The sequence below is a fragment of the Triticum aestivum genome, chromosome 4D, assembly GCF_018294505.1.
Source record: "Triticum aestivum cultivar Chinese Spring chromosome 4D, IWGSC CS RefSeq v2.1, whole genome shotgun sequence".
Classification (NCBI taxonomy): domain Eukaryota; kingdom Viridiplantae; phylum Streptophyta; class Magnoliopsida; order Poales; family Poaceae; genus Triticum; species Triticum aestivum.
Genome location: NC_057805.1, coordinates 443,930,779 through 443,944,759, shown reverse-complemented (window position 1 = coordinate 443,944,759; position 13,981 = coordinate 443,930,779). Strand labels below are relative to the sequence as shown.

General features: G+C 45.8%; 1 protein-coding gene across 4 annotated transcripts; it reads left to right on the top strand.

The window, feature by feature from the left end:
- Positions 1 to 1,066: 1,066 nt before the first annotated feature.
- On the top strand, positions 1,067 to 6,317 carry LOC123098481 (WD repeat-containing protein 44). Of its 4 annotated transcripts, XM_044520478.1 has the most exons (6): positions 1,068 to 1,530; positions 1,715 to 1,953; positions 3,897 to 4,354; positions 5,387 to 5,512; positions 5,594 to 5,772; positions 5,859 to 6,317. In XM_044520478.1, exons 3-6 carry the CDS (start codon positions 4,120 to 4,122, stop codon positions 6,111 to 6,113), a joined length of 795 nt encoding a protein of 264 aa, XP_044376413.1. In that variant the 5' UTR covers positions 1,068 to 1,530; positions 1,715 to 1,953; positions 3,897 to 4,119; the 3' UTR covers positions 6,114 to 6,317. The 4 variants fall into 4 exon arrangements, with proteins under 4 accessions (XP_044376415.1, XP_044376412.1, XP_044376413.1 ...); XM_044520480.1 differs by lacking the exon at positions 1,715 to 1,953 and having other exon boundaries at positions 1,067 to 1,530; XM_044520477.1 differs by having other exon boundaries at positions 1,067 to 1,530; positions 5,387 to 5,772.
- The last annotated feature ends 7,664 nt before the right edge of the window (positions 6,318 to 13,981 follow it).

Genomic DNA, 13,981 nt, shown 5'->3' with positions numbered 1-13,981 from the left:
AAGCGACAAGTGGTGTGCCTCTGTCTTCATACCTCCTCACCTATTGCTGCTTTACGTGTGAGGTTGGGTCCATGGTGTGGAACAAGAGTAGGTTCGAATGTTACACAACACGACACCAGGATTTGATGCCTAGAGCACTCAAACTCAAGACCGGCCAAATACAAGAGTTCTTCCAATGTGTGTGGTATTTTTTTTCTTCTCCTTACTCTTTAGGAACCTTCGCCTTCTACCCTGATTTGTTTGTTTCGTACTTCCTACGTCTCATAATATAATATGTTATTATGATCAATATATGAGTACATTGGTTGTAATAACATTTTATATTATAGGATGGAGAGAGTGCCTTTTGTCGGTTTCTTTCCAACCTTCTTTGACAATAATGATATGAATATGTTTTGTCAAAACAGTTGTAGCATATGGTGCTTTCGTTTCTAAATAGCCTTTACATTTTAGCAATAACTCCTTTCGTTCCAAAATAATTGAAGCTCTACGATTGCCCTAAGTCAAACTTTCTAAAGTTTGACAGTCTATAGAAAAATGTGCTAATACCTATAATATCAAAATTACATATATGACATATATTTCATAATGAATTAAATATATTTTTTGGTGTTGTAGATGTTGATATATTTTTGTATAGCATAGCTAAAGTTAAATATATTTGACTTAGAACAAACTCATAACTTTAGTTATTTTGAAACGGAGATAGTACATTAGTAAGGTATCCAGGAGCCTGACGATGCTTGTTACTCTGTGTTTCTTTTTCAATGAAAATGTAACATGGCGTGTGACTTTTAATTAAAAAAATGCATCCTAGTTACCCCTCTGTTCACAATATAAGATATTCTAACTTGTTTTCTGAGTCAGATGATACGTTTTAGTGTGTTTGTTCTCTCATTTAGTCTGTATGTAGTCAATATTGAAATATTCAAAACATCTGTTATTTGTGAACGGAGGGAGTACTTAAGTGAACTCCTTTTTTTTGAAACATGCAGGAGAACTGCATTGAACATTGAACATATAAAGGATGAAGGAGTCGCTAGACACAACCGTGGCTCGAGCGCACCGCACCACGCGAGGGGGCAAAACCACCGCACCGCGCTGCGCCTGAAAAAAAACAGCTAGGGCGCACCACACCACGCGAGGGAAGGACGCGCTCGTCCTCCATCCCCGTTCCCTCGTCTCAACCGGCCGCCACTCCATCTCCATCCCCTCCCCTCTCTCGCTCCCCCTCTCCCTCCCCTCCGCCCGCTTCGCCTACTCCGGAGGAGGCGGGGCCCACGGAGGAGGACAGCCGCCGCCTCTTCCCCGCCTCGCCATCTCGCCTCGCTCCTGGAGCCCTTCCCAGTCCACGGTGGAGCCCCCATCCCAGCTCCGCATCCGAGATCCGCGACAAGGGAGGGGTGGATCGATGGTGTTGCAGCAAAGAGGAACGAGGGTGGGCAGTGGTGAGGCATCGGCACCGGAGACGCAGATCTGCGGCGGGGCGGGATAGGTGACGAGGACGACCTGTGACTCCTCATGGCAAAGGTAATTTCTGACATCCCCTTCCTGGCTCCCTTCCTCTGCTTCCCTGCAGTCGTAATCCCACCATCCGGCTTGTGGCGAAGTCTCAGTTGAAGAGAGGGTGGCGCTGCCGTAACCCCACCTGCTTGATTTGATCTTTACCAATGCACATTGTATAGATTGACTTGCATCATGACTCGGATTGCAGAAACTTTTGGTGCAAAGGAACAGGGACGGAGCTGAATGATCCCTTTCAGATATCAGCATTGTACTTGCGGAATTGCATGGCATGCAAAGCCTGAAAGCAACAACTCCGTGGACTGGACCGATGGAACGAACTTGCAGCTACAAGGTGGACATCAGAATATTGGAGATTAGGCACGCACCGGGCTGCTGTTAGCACAAACACATCGGTCGCTGTTCACTGTCGTTTTGCGCAGTTTTCCGGTAAGCCTGAGCTTTAATCTCGGGTCAACTGTGAGCCTCATTATCAGAGCTAGGATACAAAGGACACACTGTGCATATGTTGCAACCTTGACTTCTCTCGTCTATGAATAATATAGCTGCAAACACATTTAGGATCTCTCATTTTCGAAATGGACAAGAAAAAAGGGCAAAAACAAATTTGTCAAGTTGCTGCACACATTTTCTTTGCTGTGATCTGTGGATGACCCTTTAAGCAGGGATTAGGTATAGATGTAGAGTAATTTACACCGAAGGATTACACATGTAACACACGGCTAACCTAATTCATTTGACCGAGTCAGAGTTGAGGTCCCTGATGATGAAAACTGCTAACTGTTCTAATGTGAATCTTATCACTCCAGACTGGTTCAGTAATGGTTGTAAGGTAGCTGTATAGTTATTTTGGTTGTTTGGCCTCTTCTTCGTTGGTTTCCATTTTCTGCCATGCTTTCTGTTTTTTCCCCTATCTTTTGCCAATCAATTTTTTTCTTCTAACCAAGATTTTGCACCCTTAGGTGTGTATATTCTATATCAAAATAAACATATATATGAAAGAGGAAGCTCGCCCTTCCTCTAACTAACTCAGATGACCTAAATCTCACGCTTAATTTATTTATGATTTGATAGGCACCTACAAAGAGCAACTTTGCTTATGATCCAGGGCAACGGTTATTTGTCTTAAGCACTTTCTACCAGATTAATTGAATGTTAATTATATAGATGGAGCTTAAAGCATGCACCTACTATTTCTGACCCGCACATTGGTCTCAAGCTACAAACTAAACTGAACTCAGACTAATGAGTACAGAGTTACAATATTTTAAGGTTACAATGGCAACGTAAAATAATGGAAGCTTTTCACCATTACCTCCAGTCGTGTTTATATTCATTTTGGTCGCTCTAGGAATTTCTAGCTCATTTGTACGTACCTCTGGTTAGTGTTATTGTTGAAAATTGAATTAGTAAAATAGCTTGTGGTAAAAATAAGAAAGATATAATGGCCACCTGTGTGTTAATTATTGTTTCAAACCTGAAAATGGAAGTCTATAAATAAATCCCTAAATGTTTTCCCCTCAGGACAGAGTTGTTATTTTTGAGGAGCAAGGTACATGATATATATGTAGGGCCTCTTTGGTCAACGTCTCAATGGATATGAAGTAAACTCACGTTGACTTCGCGGCCCCACGTCTATCGAGCCCCACCTGCCATCCTCTCCAGAATCAGGAACAAAAGTGAAAAAAAGCAGACGGCTGACCCGATCGGGTGGTCAAAACCGACGCGCGCCAGCGATGCCTCCAGATGAGCGGGTAGTCTAGGATGGTTTATATGTTCGATGTCCTGCTTGGCCATGGCAATTGGTAACACTGTCACCTCGGCTAGATAGCATCCTTAGTATGTGCTTTAGTAGAGTGAGGTTTCTCTGTGATGCTACTGAGCTCGCGATTGACATGACACCCTGCCTAGGCCCTAAGGGTTGGTTAGAAACCTGAAGATACATTATGCTCGAATGACATTAGCACCAGAGTGATTAATCAACCCGATATTACTTGCATGATAGTTACTATTTGGAGGTATGTTATTTTACTAAAAATGGTACCTATGCTCCAACCTTTTGTAAAGTCAACCAAATCAACTTAATCCAAATTAGGACACTTTTTTATAATCTGGAATTGTGCTTATGATATTTTTTACTTTAAAACTGCGCTACTGAATATAAGATCTCACAAATATGTTCAGGAAATGAACACCATTAAAAAGCCAATCATGATATGTCTCCTTATTTACGGACTGATCTCAGTTTCTACTATGCATTGCTTTTCTGTTAGCTCGCAATATTGTTTAATATATTTATCTCAGAAAAACAAGTAAAATACACACTTTTGAAAGCTCACAATGTAACAGCTTGATGGATTTATGCCTTTCAGAGGGAGGCACGACGCCTCAGCTCCGCCACCGACGACAGCCTCGACGGCAGCAGCACGCGCAGTGCCGACAGGGTCAAGGTGCGGCAGTATGGGAAGACGTGCAAGCAGCTCACCGGCATGTTCATGACACAGGAGTTGGCCGCGCACTCTGGCTCTGTATGGTGCATTAACTTCAGCTTGGCTGGACGGTACCTCGCGAGCGCCGGCGAGGACCGTGTGATCCATGTCTGGGAGGTCTCCGAGGGTGAGAGAAAGGGGGAGCTGCTCGGGGAAGGTGCGGTTTCAAAGGAGAGTGGTGGCGGAGGCAGCCCGTTTGTGGCAGTTGCTGGAAATGGATCGCCGGAGGTGGCAATGTCGCCGCTCAGCAGTGCAGACAAGGGATATGTGGAGAAGAAGAGGAGGCCACGGGTGCAGAGCAGACGCAAGTCCATCGGTTCTGATCATCTGGTTGTGCCCGGGTACGTGTTTGGGTTCAGAGATAAGCCATTTTGCTCGCTCCTGGAGCACGCCGCTGATGTTCTTGATCTATCATGGTCCAAATCTCAGGCACAGACTCTCTCCGACATTTAATGAATAAAATAGCCAACTGCTTAATCTTACTTTTTTGGCACTTTTGTTAGACATTCTGAAAATTTAGAATCAACAGTTGCACTGCAATCTTCTTCAGAACAAAACCGAATGGTAATTTTCAGTTTTAATTGTGTATAATACGGCTGTAAGGACCGTGATCATCAAAACTGTCATGTACTATAGGGAAAACATTACACTTCCAAGTTCCAACTTTTATCACTTGGCCGCACTAATTGGGCAATAGGCCTGATCTATGTAAGAAATTAGTTTTATTTGCCCATGATACTGCTGAAAAACCTGTTCACTTCAAATAGTAAATCATATCCTGTCATTATTCAAGAGGTAAACTGAGGAAAAGAAAGTATCAAGAAAGCAACCATCGTGTATATATCTTAGTATATATTTGCCCATCGTTCTACAAGATGCTAATCGCTTCAGCTTTGGGTTAACTTGTTGGCTGGCTCCTGAAACTGAGCACATGTTGGTATTTCATTGTTGTACTGGTGTATGCAAGGGTTATTTTCGTGCAGAGGTTTTGAACTATGATTTCCTTCTCTTTCAAGTCTAAAGCATTCGACTGATAATTTCAGGCAGGCATTTCAATTTTCTGTCATGCTTCTAGATATCAAACGTGGTTGAGAAAGTTCCATTTTTAAAAGGGGCTGGAGCTCCATGGCTTACAGATCTAACGACCCATTATGCTCTTTGCATATTTCCCATGATAACATCACTGATGCTCTGATTTATTTGATGTTACATGTACAAGCACTGCTTACTGCTTCCCACTGACCATATACAATAGATAGTCTTTTCTACCTTTCACGAGTACACACAAGCTAATTAGCCCCTCTGTTTGTTTATGTTGTCCTCTATTTGCTATTGCAAACTCTTACCATGATCTCCTTATCTATTCAACACAGACGAACCACTGTGTCAGAAGCACAATAAGCCATACGAGTATATTCATCGCCCACACAAAGCAAACTCAATCCAAAAGTTCAAAGGCAAGAAAATCCATGTAAAGCCTAGAAAGTACATTCTCCGTGGTAAGAGCTACATTACTCTTCTCATTCCATCAACTCTCGCAACAACTGCTAAAGGATATAACTTTGTACAATTTAACATAGGTGAGCCTTGCATCCACTACTTAGATGAGTTTAGTCACCACATTGTGTGGGGCAACACAGTTAAGCTCTACAACCATAATGTTCGTACACTGCAAAAGATCATCCGCAGCACCACCACGCCTGATAACTACTATGTGTGTCACATGACAGAAACATTTGCAACACAAGGCAAAAGAATGGTAATCCTTTGCAATTACTCTGTCCGGTTTCATATAATAGCATGGTATAAAATGATATGGTGACCAACCTTTACTGTTATTTTCAGTACTTTAGCGTTCCCTTTTCTATGGGTTCCCTTTTCCCACACATGGATGTTGACCATGGTGAACTGCCAATCACTACTGGAGACGGAACTATCACTGTCACGGCCCGCTTTATCAAGGGTGTTGACAAAAGGGCAACCATCACTAAAGGCTGGAGCGACTTCTTCTGTCAGGCACACATGAACGAAGGGCAAGTATATGCTTTCGCCTTCAAATGCACTTCCAAGGGACTGTGCCTAATCATCTACTCAATATAAGCAAGTTGCAAGAGCCCCTTGTTATATAACTTAGTATTAGTATAGATGCCTACCAAGACTTCTGTGTTTATCATCCTTTTGGATCTTATGTAATCCTCTAAGACCATCCTGTGCATTTAGCTATCGGTTATATTCTGCTTAGACTGCTATGTGGTATGCTTTTGAAACAACCTTAATGGAAGAAATATATGCTTTCACCTTCAAGTGCACATCCAAAGGCATTGTCTATCCAATCTAAACAGATCAAAAGAGTCCTTCCCTACATGACTTATTGCATCATTTCCAATCTTATGTACTTACTGCGTATAGAATGAGCTATTCTTTTCGAATAACAATATGTTAATGCATGCTCTTACAATAATTAGCTTACACTCGGCCTTTGCGCCATTGGCGCAACGGGTCATCTAGTACATATAAAAATAAAAAATCCAGTGGTGCATCCACGCGTGCGTGCGTGCGCGCGCGCGCGTGTGTGTGTGTGGGGGGGGGGGGGGGGGCGCAAGACGGGGGGGGGGATCTGACGGAACGGAGCAAAAATGCTACCCTTACGGACCCAAACCTACGGACTGGACCTACGCACTAATCCCACCCCTTGATTTTCGCAAACTTCCCCTCGTGATTTTAACCTCCGCCTATTGATTTTCTCCACGCCAGTCTGTCGAGGAATTCCGTAGCATAAGTTCCGTGAGTGTAGCAAAGTTCGGGAAAGGAGTTACAACATACTCCAACTCAATTTGCATACCTGCACTCATTCAAAAGAGTCACGCTCCAATCAGATCCCCACGACGGATGTGCAAAAGAGAAGGCCAAGTGACAAGTGGTGCGCTTATGTCTTCACACGTCAAAAGTTACGTCCCTCTTTTTTTCATGGTAATACATGTCTTATTCATATCATAAAGAACAAAGTACAAGTCACGTAAAAACCGAAAAGATAGCAGAACATCTCTGAGCTTGACACCAACGCCCGTCACCTGCCTCCGGCACCACCACAGCAGCCACCGAAGAAAAGAATGACGAATCACCTCCTCACCCGAGCTCGACACGGCTCCATCGCTGATATGCAGCTTTGCGGACCTCCAAGGTGGCTCACCAAAAGTGAAGCCCTTACCGTTGAACGAATCAGACCGGGGCAACACCCCGAACACGCCATCGAACTCCAGATCTGGCACCCCACCACGACTAAAATGCCGAAGGAGGAAACCATATCTGCCATCCACGAATCACGAGCCCAGCACATGCTCCGTCTTCCAGATGTCGTCGATGCAGACCACAATCTGCATCCGCTCCTGGACTACCTCCCAAGCTCCGCGCCGACGCTTAAGCAAACGCCGTCGCAACGGCGGAGCCCGAGGACACAGGTCCACCACGAGGATACCGTCGCCGCCACGCCATCCTTGCTTGAACAGACTGGTTTCCAAATCCATCCCCAACCATAGGACCGATGGCCTCGTCAGGAAAGGATCTGAAGAATCTTTATTCAGCATTGTCATCGTCGCCGCCGAAGCAAAGACGATGAACAATCTAAAACCTAAACTACGAGAGAGTAAAAGCGATCCACACGCGTGGATCCGGCGCCCCCCTCACCACCGACGACCGAGGTCGCCGGCGGAGGGGAGCCGCCGGAGAGCGGCGTTGGAAGATCGGCCTCCCCTCGCGGTGGCTAGGGTTTCAGCCGCCAGGGACGAGAGGAAAACAGGAAAGACGCTCAGTTACGCCCCTCTTCACCCATTGCCACTTCACGTGGAACTGGAGTAGGTTGGAATGTTACGCAAACAATACTACACCAGGCATTTATGCCTACAACACTCATACTCAAGAGCGATCAAATACAAGAGTTCTTCCAATGTATGTGGTATATTGTTTTCTCCTTGCTCTTTACGAACCTTCGCCCCTGTAGAGAGAATATGGGATGCAACTCAATTGTATTCCTCGAAGTTGGTCACAATATATACATGAGATGTCTTGCGTGACAAGGAAAGTAATCCTATCATATCTCTAGGAGTCAACTATACAAGGCTAGAGATTACAGGAATAGTAATACAAATATGTCACGTTCATAATGTCGGCAAACTGTTGGGTGGTCGGTACATGAAGAACACGAAGCTGACCCAACTGAACCTTCTCGCGGACGAAGTGAACATCAAGTTCAATATGCTTGGTGCGCTTGTGCTGCACCGGGTTGGCCGCAAGATAGGTGGCCAAAACATTATCACAGAAAACCGCCGTAGCTTTCGGGATCGTGACCCGAAGTTCGCAAAGTAATGGACGTAGCCAACATGTCTCGGCAACAACGTTGGCGACGACACGGTACTCGGCCTCATCACTCGAGCGGGAGACGGTGGACTGCCGCTTAGAGGACCATGAGATGAGAGAGTCACCAAAGAAGACACAATATCCGGACGTGGATCGGCGAATGTCAGGACAACCAACCCAATCCGCATCAGTGTAGGCAAACAGCTCGGTGGAGGCGGAGGCACGAAGAGGAAGGACGAAGGTCAGTGTGCCGCGAATGTACCAGAGAATGAGCTTGACCAGAGACCAGTGAACATCACGAGGCGAGTGCATGTGCAAGCAAACTTGCTGCACGGCAAACTGAATGTCTGGTCTGGTGAGCGTGAGGTACTGAAGAGCACCAACAATACTGCGGTAGAGAGCGACGTCAGTGGCAGGCTGTCCAGCATTGGCAGAGAGCTTCGGCTTGGCCTCGACAGGAGTAGCAGGAGGTTTGCAGTCGGTCATGCCAGCACGATCCAATAAATCAAGAGCATACTGTCCTTGATGAAGAAAAAAAATCCGGAGGCATCATGTCGCACATTAATGCCGAGGAAGAAGTGCAACGCGCCTAAGTCCTTCAGCCGAAACTCAGAACCAAGGCGGCCAATGATGTCGCGAAGTAAATCCGCGCGAGAGTCGGTGATGACGATATCATCAACATATAGAGAGAAGCATGGCGACATGATCAGCTCGATGAAGCGCAAATAGCGACGTGTCGGAGATGGTGCTGCAAAACCCGAGAGCAGTGAGGAATGATGCAATGCGTTGATACCACGCACGAGGTGCCTGTTTCAGGCCATAGAGAGACCGTGAGAGCAGGCAAACGTCATCAGGCGGAGTGGGATCAACAAAACCAGCTGGCTGCTGACAAAGAACACGCTCCTGACGATGACTGTCGAGGAAGGCGTTGTTGATGTCAAGCTGATGAACGGGCCAGTGTCGAGATGCGGCGAGCTGAAGGACAACACGAATCGTGGCGGGTTTAACAACCGGGGAGAAAGTCTCCGAGAAGTCAACGCCGGCACGTTGTGCAAATCCACGAACGACCCAACGAGCCTTGTACCTGTCCAGAGAACCATCCTGTAGAAGTTTATGCTGAAACACCCATTTGCCGGTAATGATGTTGGCGCCGGGAGGGCGAGGGACCAGCGTCCAAGTCCGGTTGGCGACAAGAGCATCATACTCAGCGCACATAGCCGCGAGCCAGTGCGGGTCGCTCAAAGCAGAGCGCACCGAGCGCGGAATCGGAGAGATGGCCATGACACTGAGGTTGTGGTAGTGAGGGTTCGGCTGATGAATCCCATCCTTAGCACGCGTCAGCATAGAGTGATGAGGTGGCGGAGGCGGGAGGCGAGGCCGTCATGAAGGAAATATACCCTAGAGGCAATAATAAAGTTGTTATTTTATATTTCCTTAGATCATGATAAATGTTTATTATCCATGCTAGAATTGTATTAACCGGAAACTTGATACATGTGTGGGTACATAGACAAAACACCATGTCCCTAGTAAGCCTCTACTAGACTAGCTCGTTAATCAAAGATGGTTAAGTTTCCTAACCATAGACATGTGTTGTCATTTGATGAACGGGGTCACATCATTAGGAGAATGATGTGATGGACATGACCCATCTGTTAGCTTAGCATTTTGATCGTTCAGTTTTATTGCTATAGCTTTCTTCATGTCATATACATATTCCTTTGACTATGAGATTATGCAACTCCTAGATACCGGAGGAATACCTTGTGTGCTATCGAACGTCACAACGTAACTGGGTGATTATAAAGATGCTCTACAGGTATCTCTGAAGGTGTTTGTTGGGTTGGCATAGATTGAGATTAGGATTTGTCACTCCGAGTATCGGAGAGGTGTCTCTGGGCCCTCTCGGTAATGCACATTATAATAAGCCTTGCAAGTAATGTGACTAATGAGTTAGTTGCGGGATGATGTATTACGAAACGAGTAAAGAGACTTGCCGGTAATGAGATTGAACTTGGTATGAAGATACCGACGATCGAATCTCGGGCAAGTAACATACCGATGATAAAGGGAATAACGTATGTTGTCATTACGGTTCGACCGATAAAGAACTTTGTAGAATATGTGGGAACCAATATGAGCATCTAGGTTCCGCTATTGTTTATTGACTAGAGAGGTGTCTCGGTCATGTCTACATAGTTCTCGAACCCGTAGGGTCCGCACGCTTAACGTTCGATGACGATTTTGTATTATATGAGTTATGTGATTTGGTGACCGAATGTTGTTTGGAGTCCCGGATGAGATCACAAACATGAGTAGGAGTCTCGAAATGATCGAGAGGTAAAGATTGATATTTAGGACGATGGTATTCGGACACCGGAAGTGTTTCGGGATGCACCGGGTACTTATCGGGTCACTGGAAGGGGTTTCGGGCACCCGCGGCAAAAGATATGGGCCTTATGGGCCAAGAGGGAAAACACACTAGCCACAAAGGGGCTGGTGCGCCCCCATATGGGCTAGCCAAATTGGAGTAGAAAAGGGGAAGGAGGAAAGGAAAAAGCGAATAGGATTCCCCCTTCCCCCTCTTCCCTTCCTACTCCGAATAGGAATAGGAAAGGGGGAGGCCGAATTGGGAGGACCCCATGTAGGATTCCTCCTACTTGGGGCGCCCCCTTGGCTGCCCATCCTCCCCTCCAACCTATATATATGTGGGGGGGGGCACCGCTAGAACACACACCAACAATTGTTAGCCGTGTGCGCCCCCCCCCCTCCACAGTTTATGCCTCCGGTCATATTGTCGTAGTGCTTAGGCGAAGCCCTGTGCGGATCACTTCACCATCACCGTCACCATGCCGTCGTGCTGATGAAACTCTCCCTCGACACTTTGCTGGATCAAGAGTTCGAGGGACGTCATCGAGCTAAACGTGTGCAGAACTTGGAGGTGCCGTACGTTCGGTGCTTGATCGGTCGGAACGAGAAGAAGTTCGACTACATCAACCGTGTTGTCAAACGCTTCCGCTTTCGGTCTACGAGGGTACGTGGACACACTCTCCCCCTCTCGTTGCTATGCTTCTCCTAGATAGATCTTGCGTGAGCGTAGGAAATTTTTGAAATTGCATGTTGAAGGAAATATGCCCTAGAGGCAACAATAAAGTTGTTATTTTATATTTCCTTATATCATGATAAATGTTTATTATTCATGCTAGAATTGTATTAACCGGAAACTTGATACATGTGTGGATACATAGAGAAAACACTGTGTCCCTAGTAAGCCTCTACTAGACTAGTTCGTTAATCAAAGATGGTTAAGTTTCCTAACCATAGATATGTGTTGTCATTTGATGAACGAGATCACATCATTAGGAGAATGATGTGATGGACAAGACACATCCGTTAGCTTACCATATTGATCATTCAGTTTTATTGCTATTGCTTTCTTCATGTCATATACATATTCCTTTGACTATGAGATTATGCAACTCCCGGATACCAGAGGAATACCTTGTGTGCTATGAAACGTCACAACGTAACTGGGTGATTATAAAGATGCTCTACAGGTAGCTCCGAAGGTGTTTGTTGGGTTGGCATAGATCGAGATTAGGATTTGTCACTCCGAGTATCGGAGAGGTATCTCTGGGCCCTCTCAGCAATGCACATCATAATAAGCCTTGCAAGCAATGTGACTAATGAGTTAGTTGTGGGATGATGTATTACGGAACGAGTAAAGAGACTTGCCGGTAACGAGATTGAACTAGGTATGAAGATACAAATGATCGAATCTTGGGCAAGTAACATACCGATGACAAAGGGAATTGTTGGAATATGAGCAATTTACCAAATGATTTTATTAACAGAAATACTAGATAAAGCATGACTAATATAGTAGCGATAAAGCAAGTCATGCAATCTGACAGAGAGAAAGTAAATAGCATCTGCATATATGAACTTGAACTGAACACATCTAGGACAGAAACTAGATCATATTGAATATATGAAGTAGAACCTAACATATGTAGGGCAAACACTAAAGCAAAGAACCGTGGCAGGACTTCTATCAGAAACAGGAAGAACACGTACGGGACAGCAACAACAGAAGCACTGGACTTGGGGTCGACATCCTTGCCAGCCATGTCGTCGATGAGGTTGTCACCGTCGGGGAAGAAGTCGTCGTCGGGGAAGTAGTTGTCTGAGTCCGTGATGAAGAGGTCAGTAGTCGTGCGGAGCGCTCCCCAAAAACCTTATCACCCTTCTCCCGCACAGGACTCAAAAGGTGCGGTTCCGGAGGCCTACTGTCTCGACCTGCAGTGCACGTCGCAAACCGGGATGGGGAAGAACGTAGCAGCAGCGCAGTGCTCAGGATCTTTGTGGTGAGAGGAAGAAGATCTTCTGGTGTGTCTCTCTGGAGAGGAGCGACCTCTCTTATATAGGCACTGGAGAAGAACGCAAACAGGCTGCGGCGGGAGGCGAAGCAACGGAGGGAGACGAAGCGAACACGCAGCACGCGAAGAGGTGCGCCGTTCGTATTCAGTCTCCACTACAGCAAAACGTTTCAGCTCCCGTGTGACCGTTCGTATACCCGTCGTGCGTGGCAAAAATTTAGACATCGGCTCGGCTCATTCCCGCAACCCGCAACCCGCGTCGTGACGAGGTGTGGCGTGGCGAGGCGGGCGCCGGAGGAGGAGCGTGCGTGGATGTCCCTCTTGTTCTCATGCTCATACATGTGGGTAAAGAACCTCCCTTATAAAGAGGTCCAACTCCCTCCAAACTAGCAATGTGGGACTAAACTTTAGTTCCACCTCTTGCCTTGCACAAATGGGCTGCGTGGGCCTCTAGGATTTATTAGGAATTTCTGAAACTTCTATTGGGCTAGGCCCAAAAATAGACGAAATTCCAGCAATCCCCCACCAGATCCCAGAGGCACACAAAATTTGCCTTTGGTTCCAAAACACTGTTTTATATACCGGTACTGCAGTGGAGACTGTTAAGTTGAAACTTCCACCTAGAACTCTATGCTACACTAGTAAGCAACTTGAACAGTAGACTAGGGCTTGAACTGCAAGTTTTCTGCGAATCTAGCTTCACATAAAGCCTTGACCGATACGTGGCTACCGTGGGTCTTCCCCGCGGGTGGAGCTTATGCGTCATACTCCGAGACCTTTCATGAGTTTACTAGAGAGAACCCTACTCTCATAGATTGCGACGTTTGACAATCAGACTCATATAGGTGTGTTCTTCAAAAGATGTTCTGCAGGACAACATCTCTGCTTAAATGAGCCACTTAGAACACATTAAGATATACATCAACCTGCCATGCAGTTTTAGGAGAGTATTGCATCTTCATGGAGTGGTATTGTTAATAGTAAGGATACTCTCCTCTCAGTTGATCAACAGCTTGTCTTCCACATCTAATTCACGGGATCTCAGATAACAAAGAATAGGTTACCACTGTGAACAACTCATATTGTGGGTCTCATACCCATCTCCCTCGATGCATTATCTATCACATTACGTGATAGACCCTTAGTAAAAGGATCTGCCAGATTTTTAGAAGTTTGGATATAATCCAATGCAATAACTCCAGAGTTTCTCATATTCCTGACAGACTTTAACCTTCT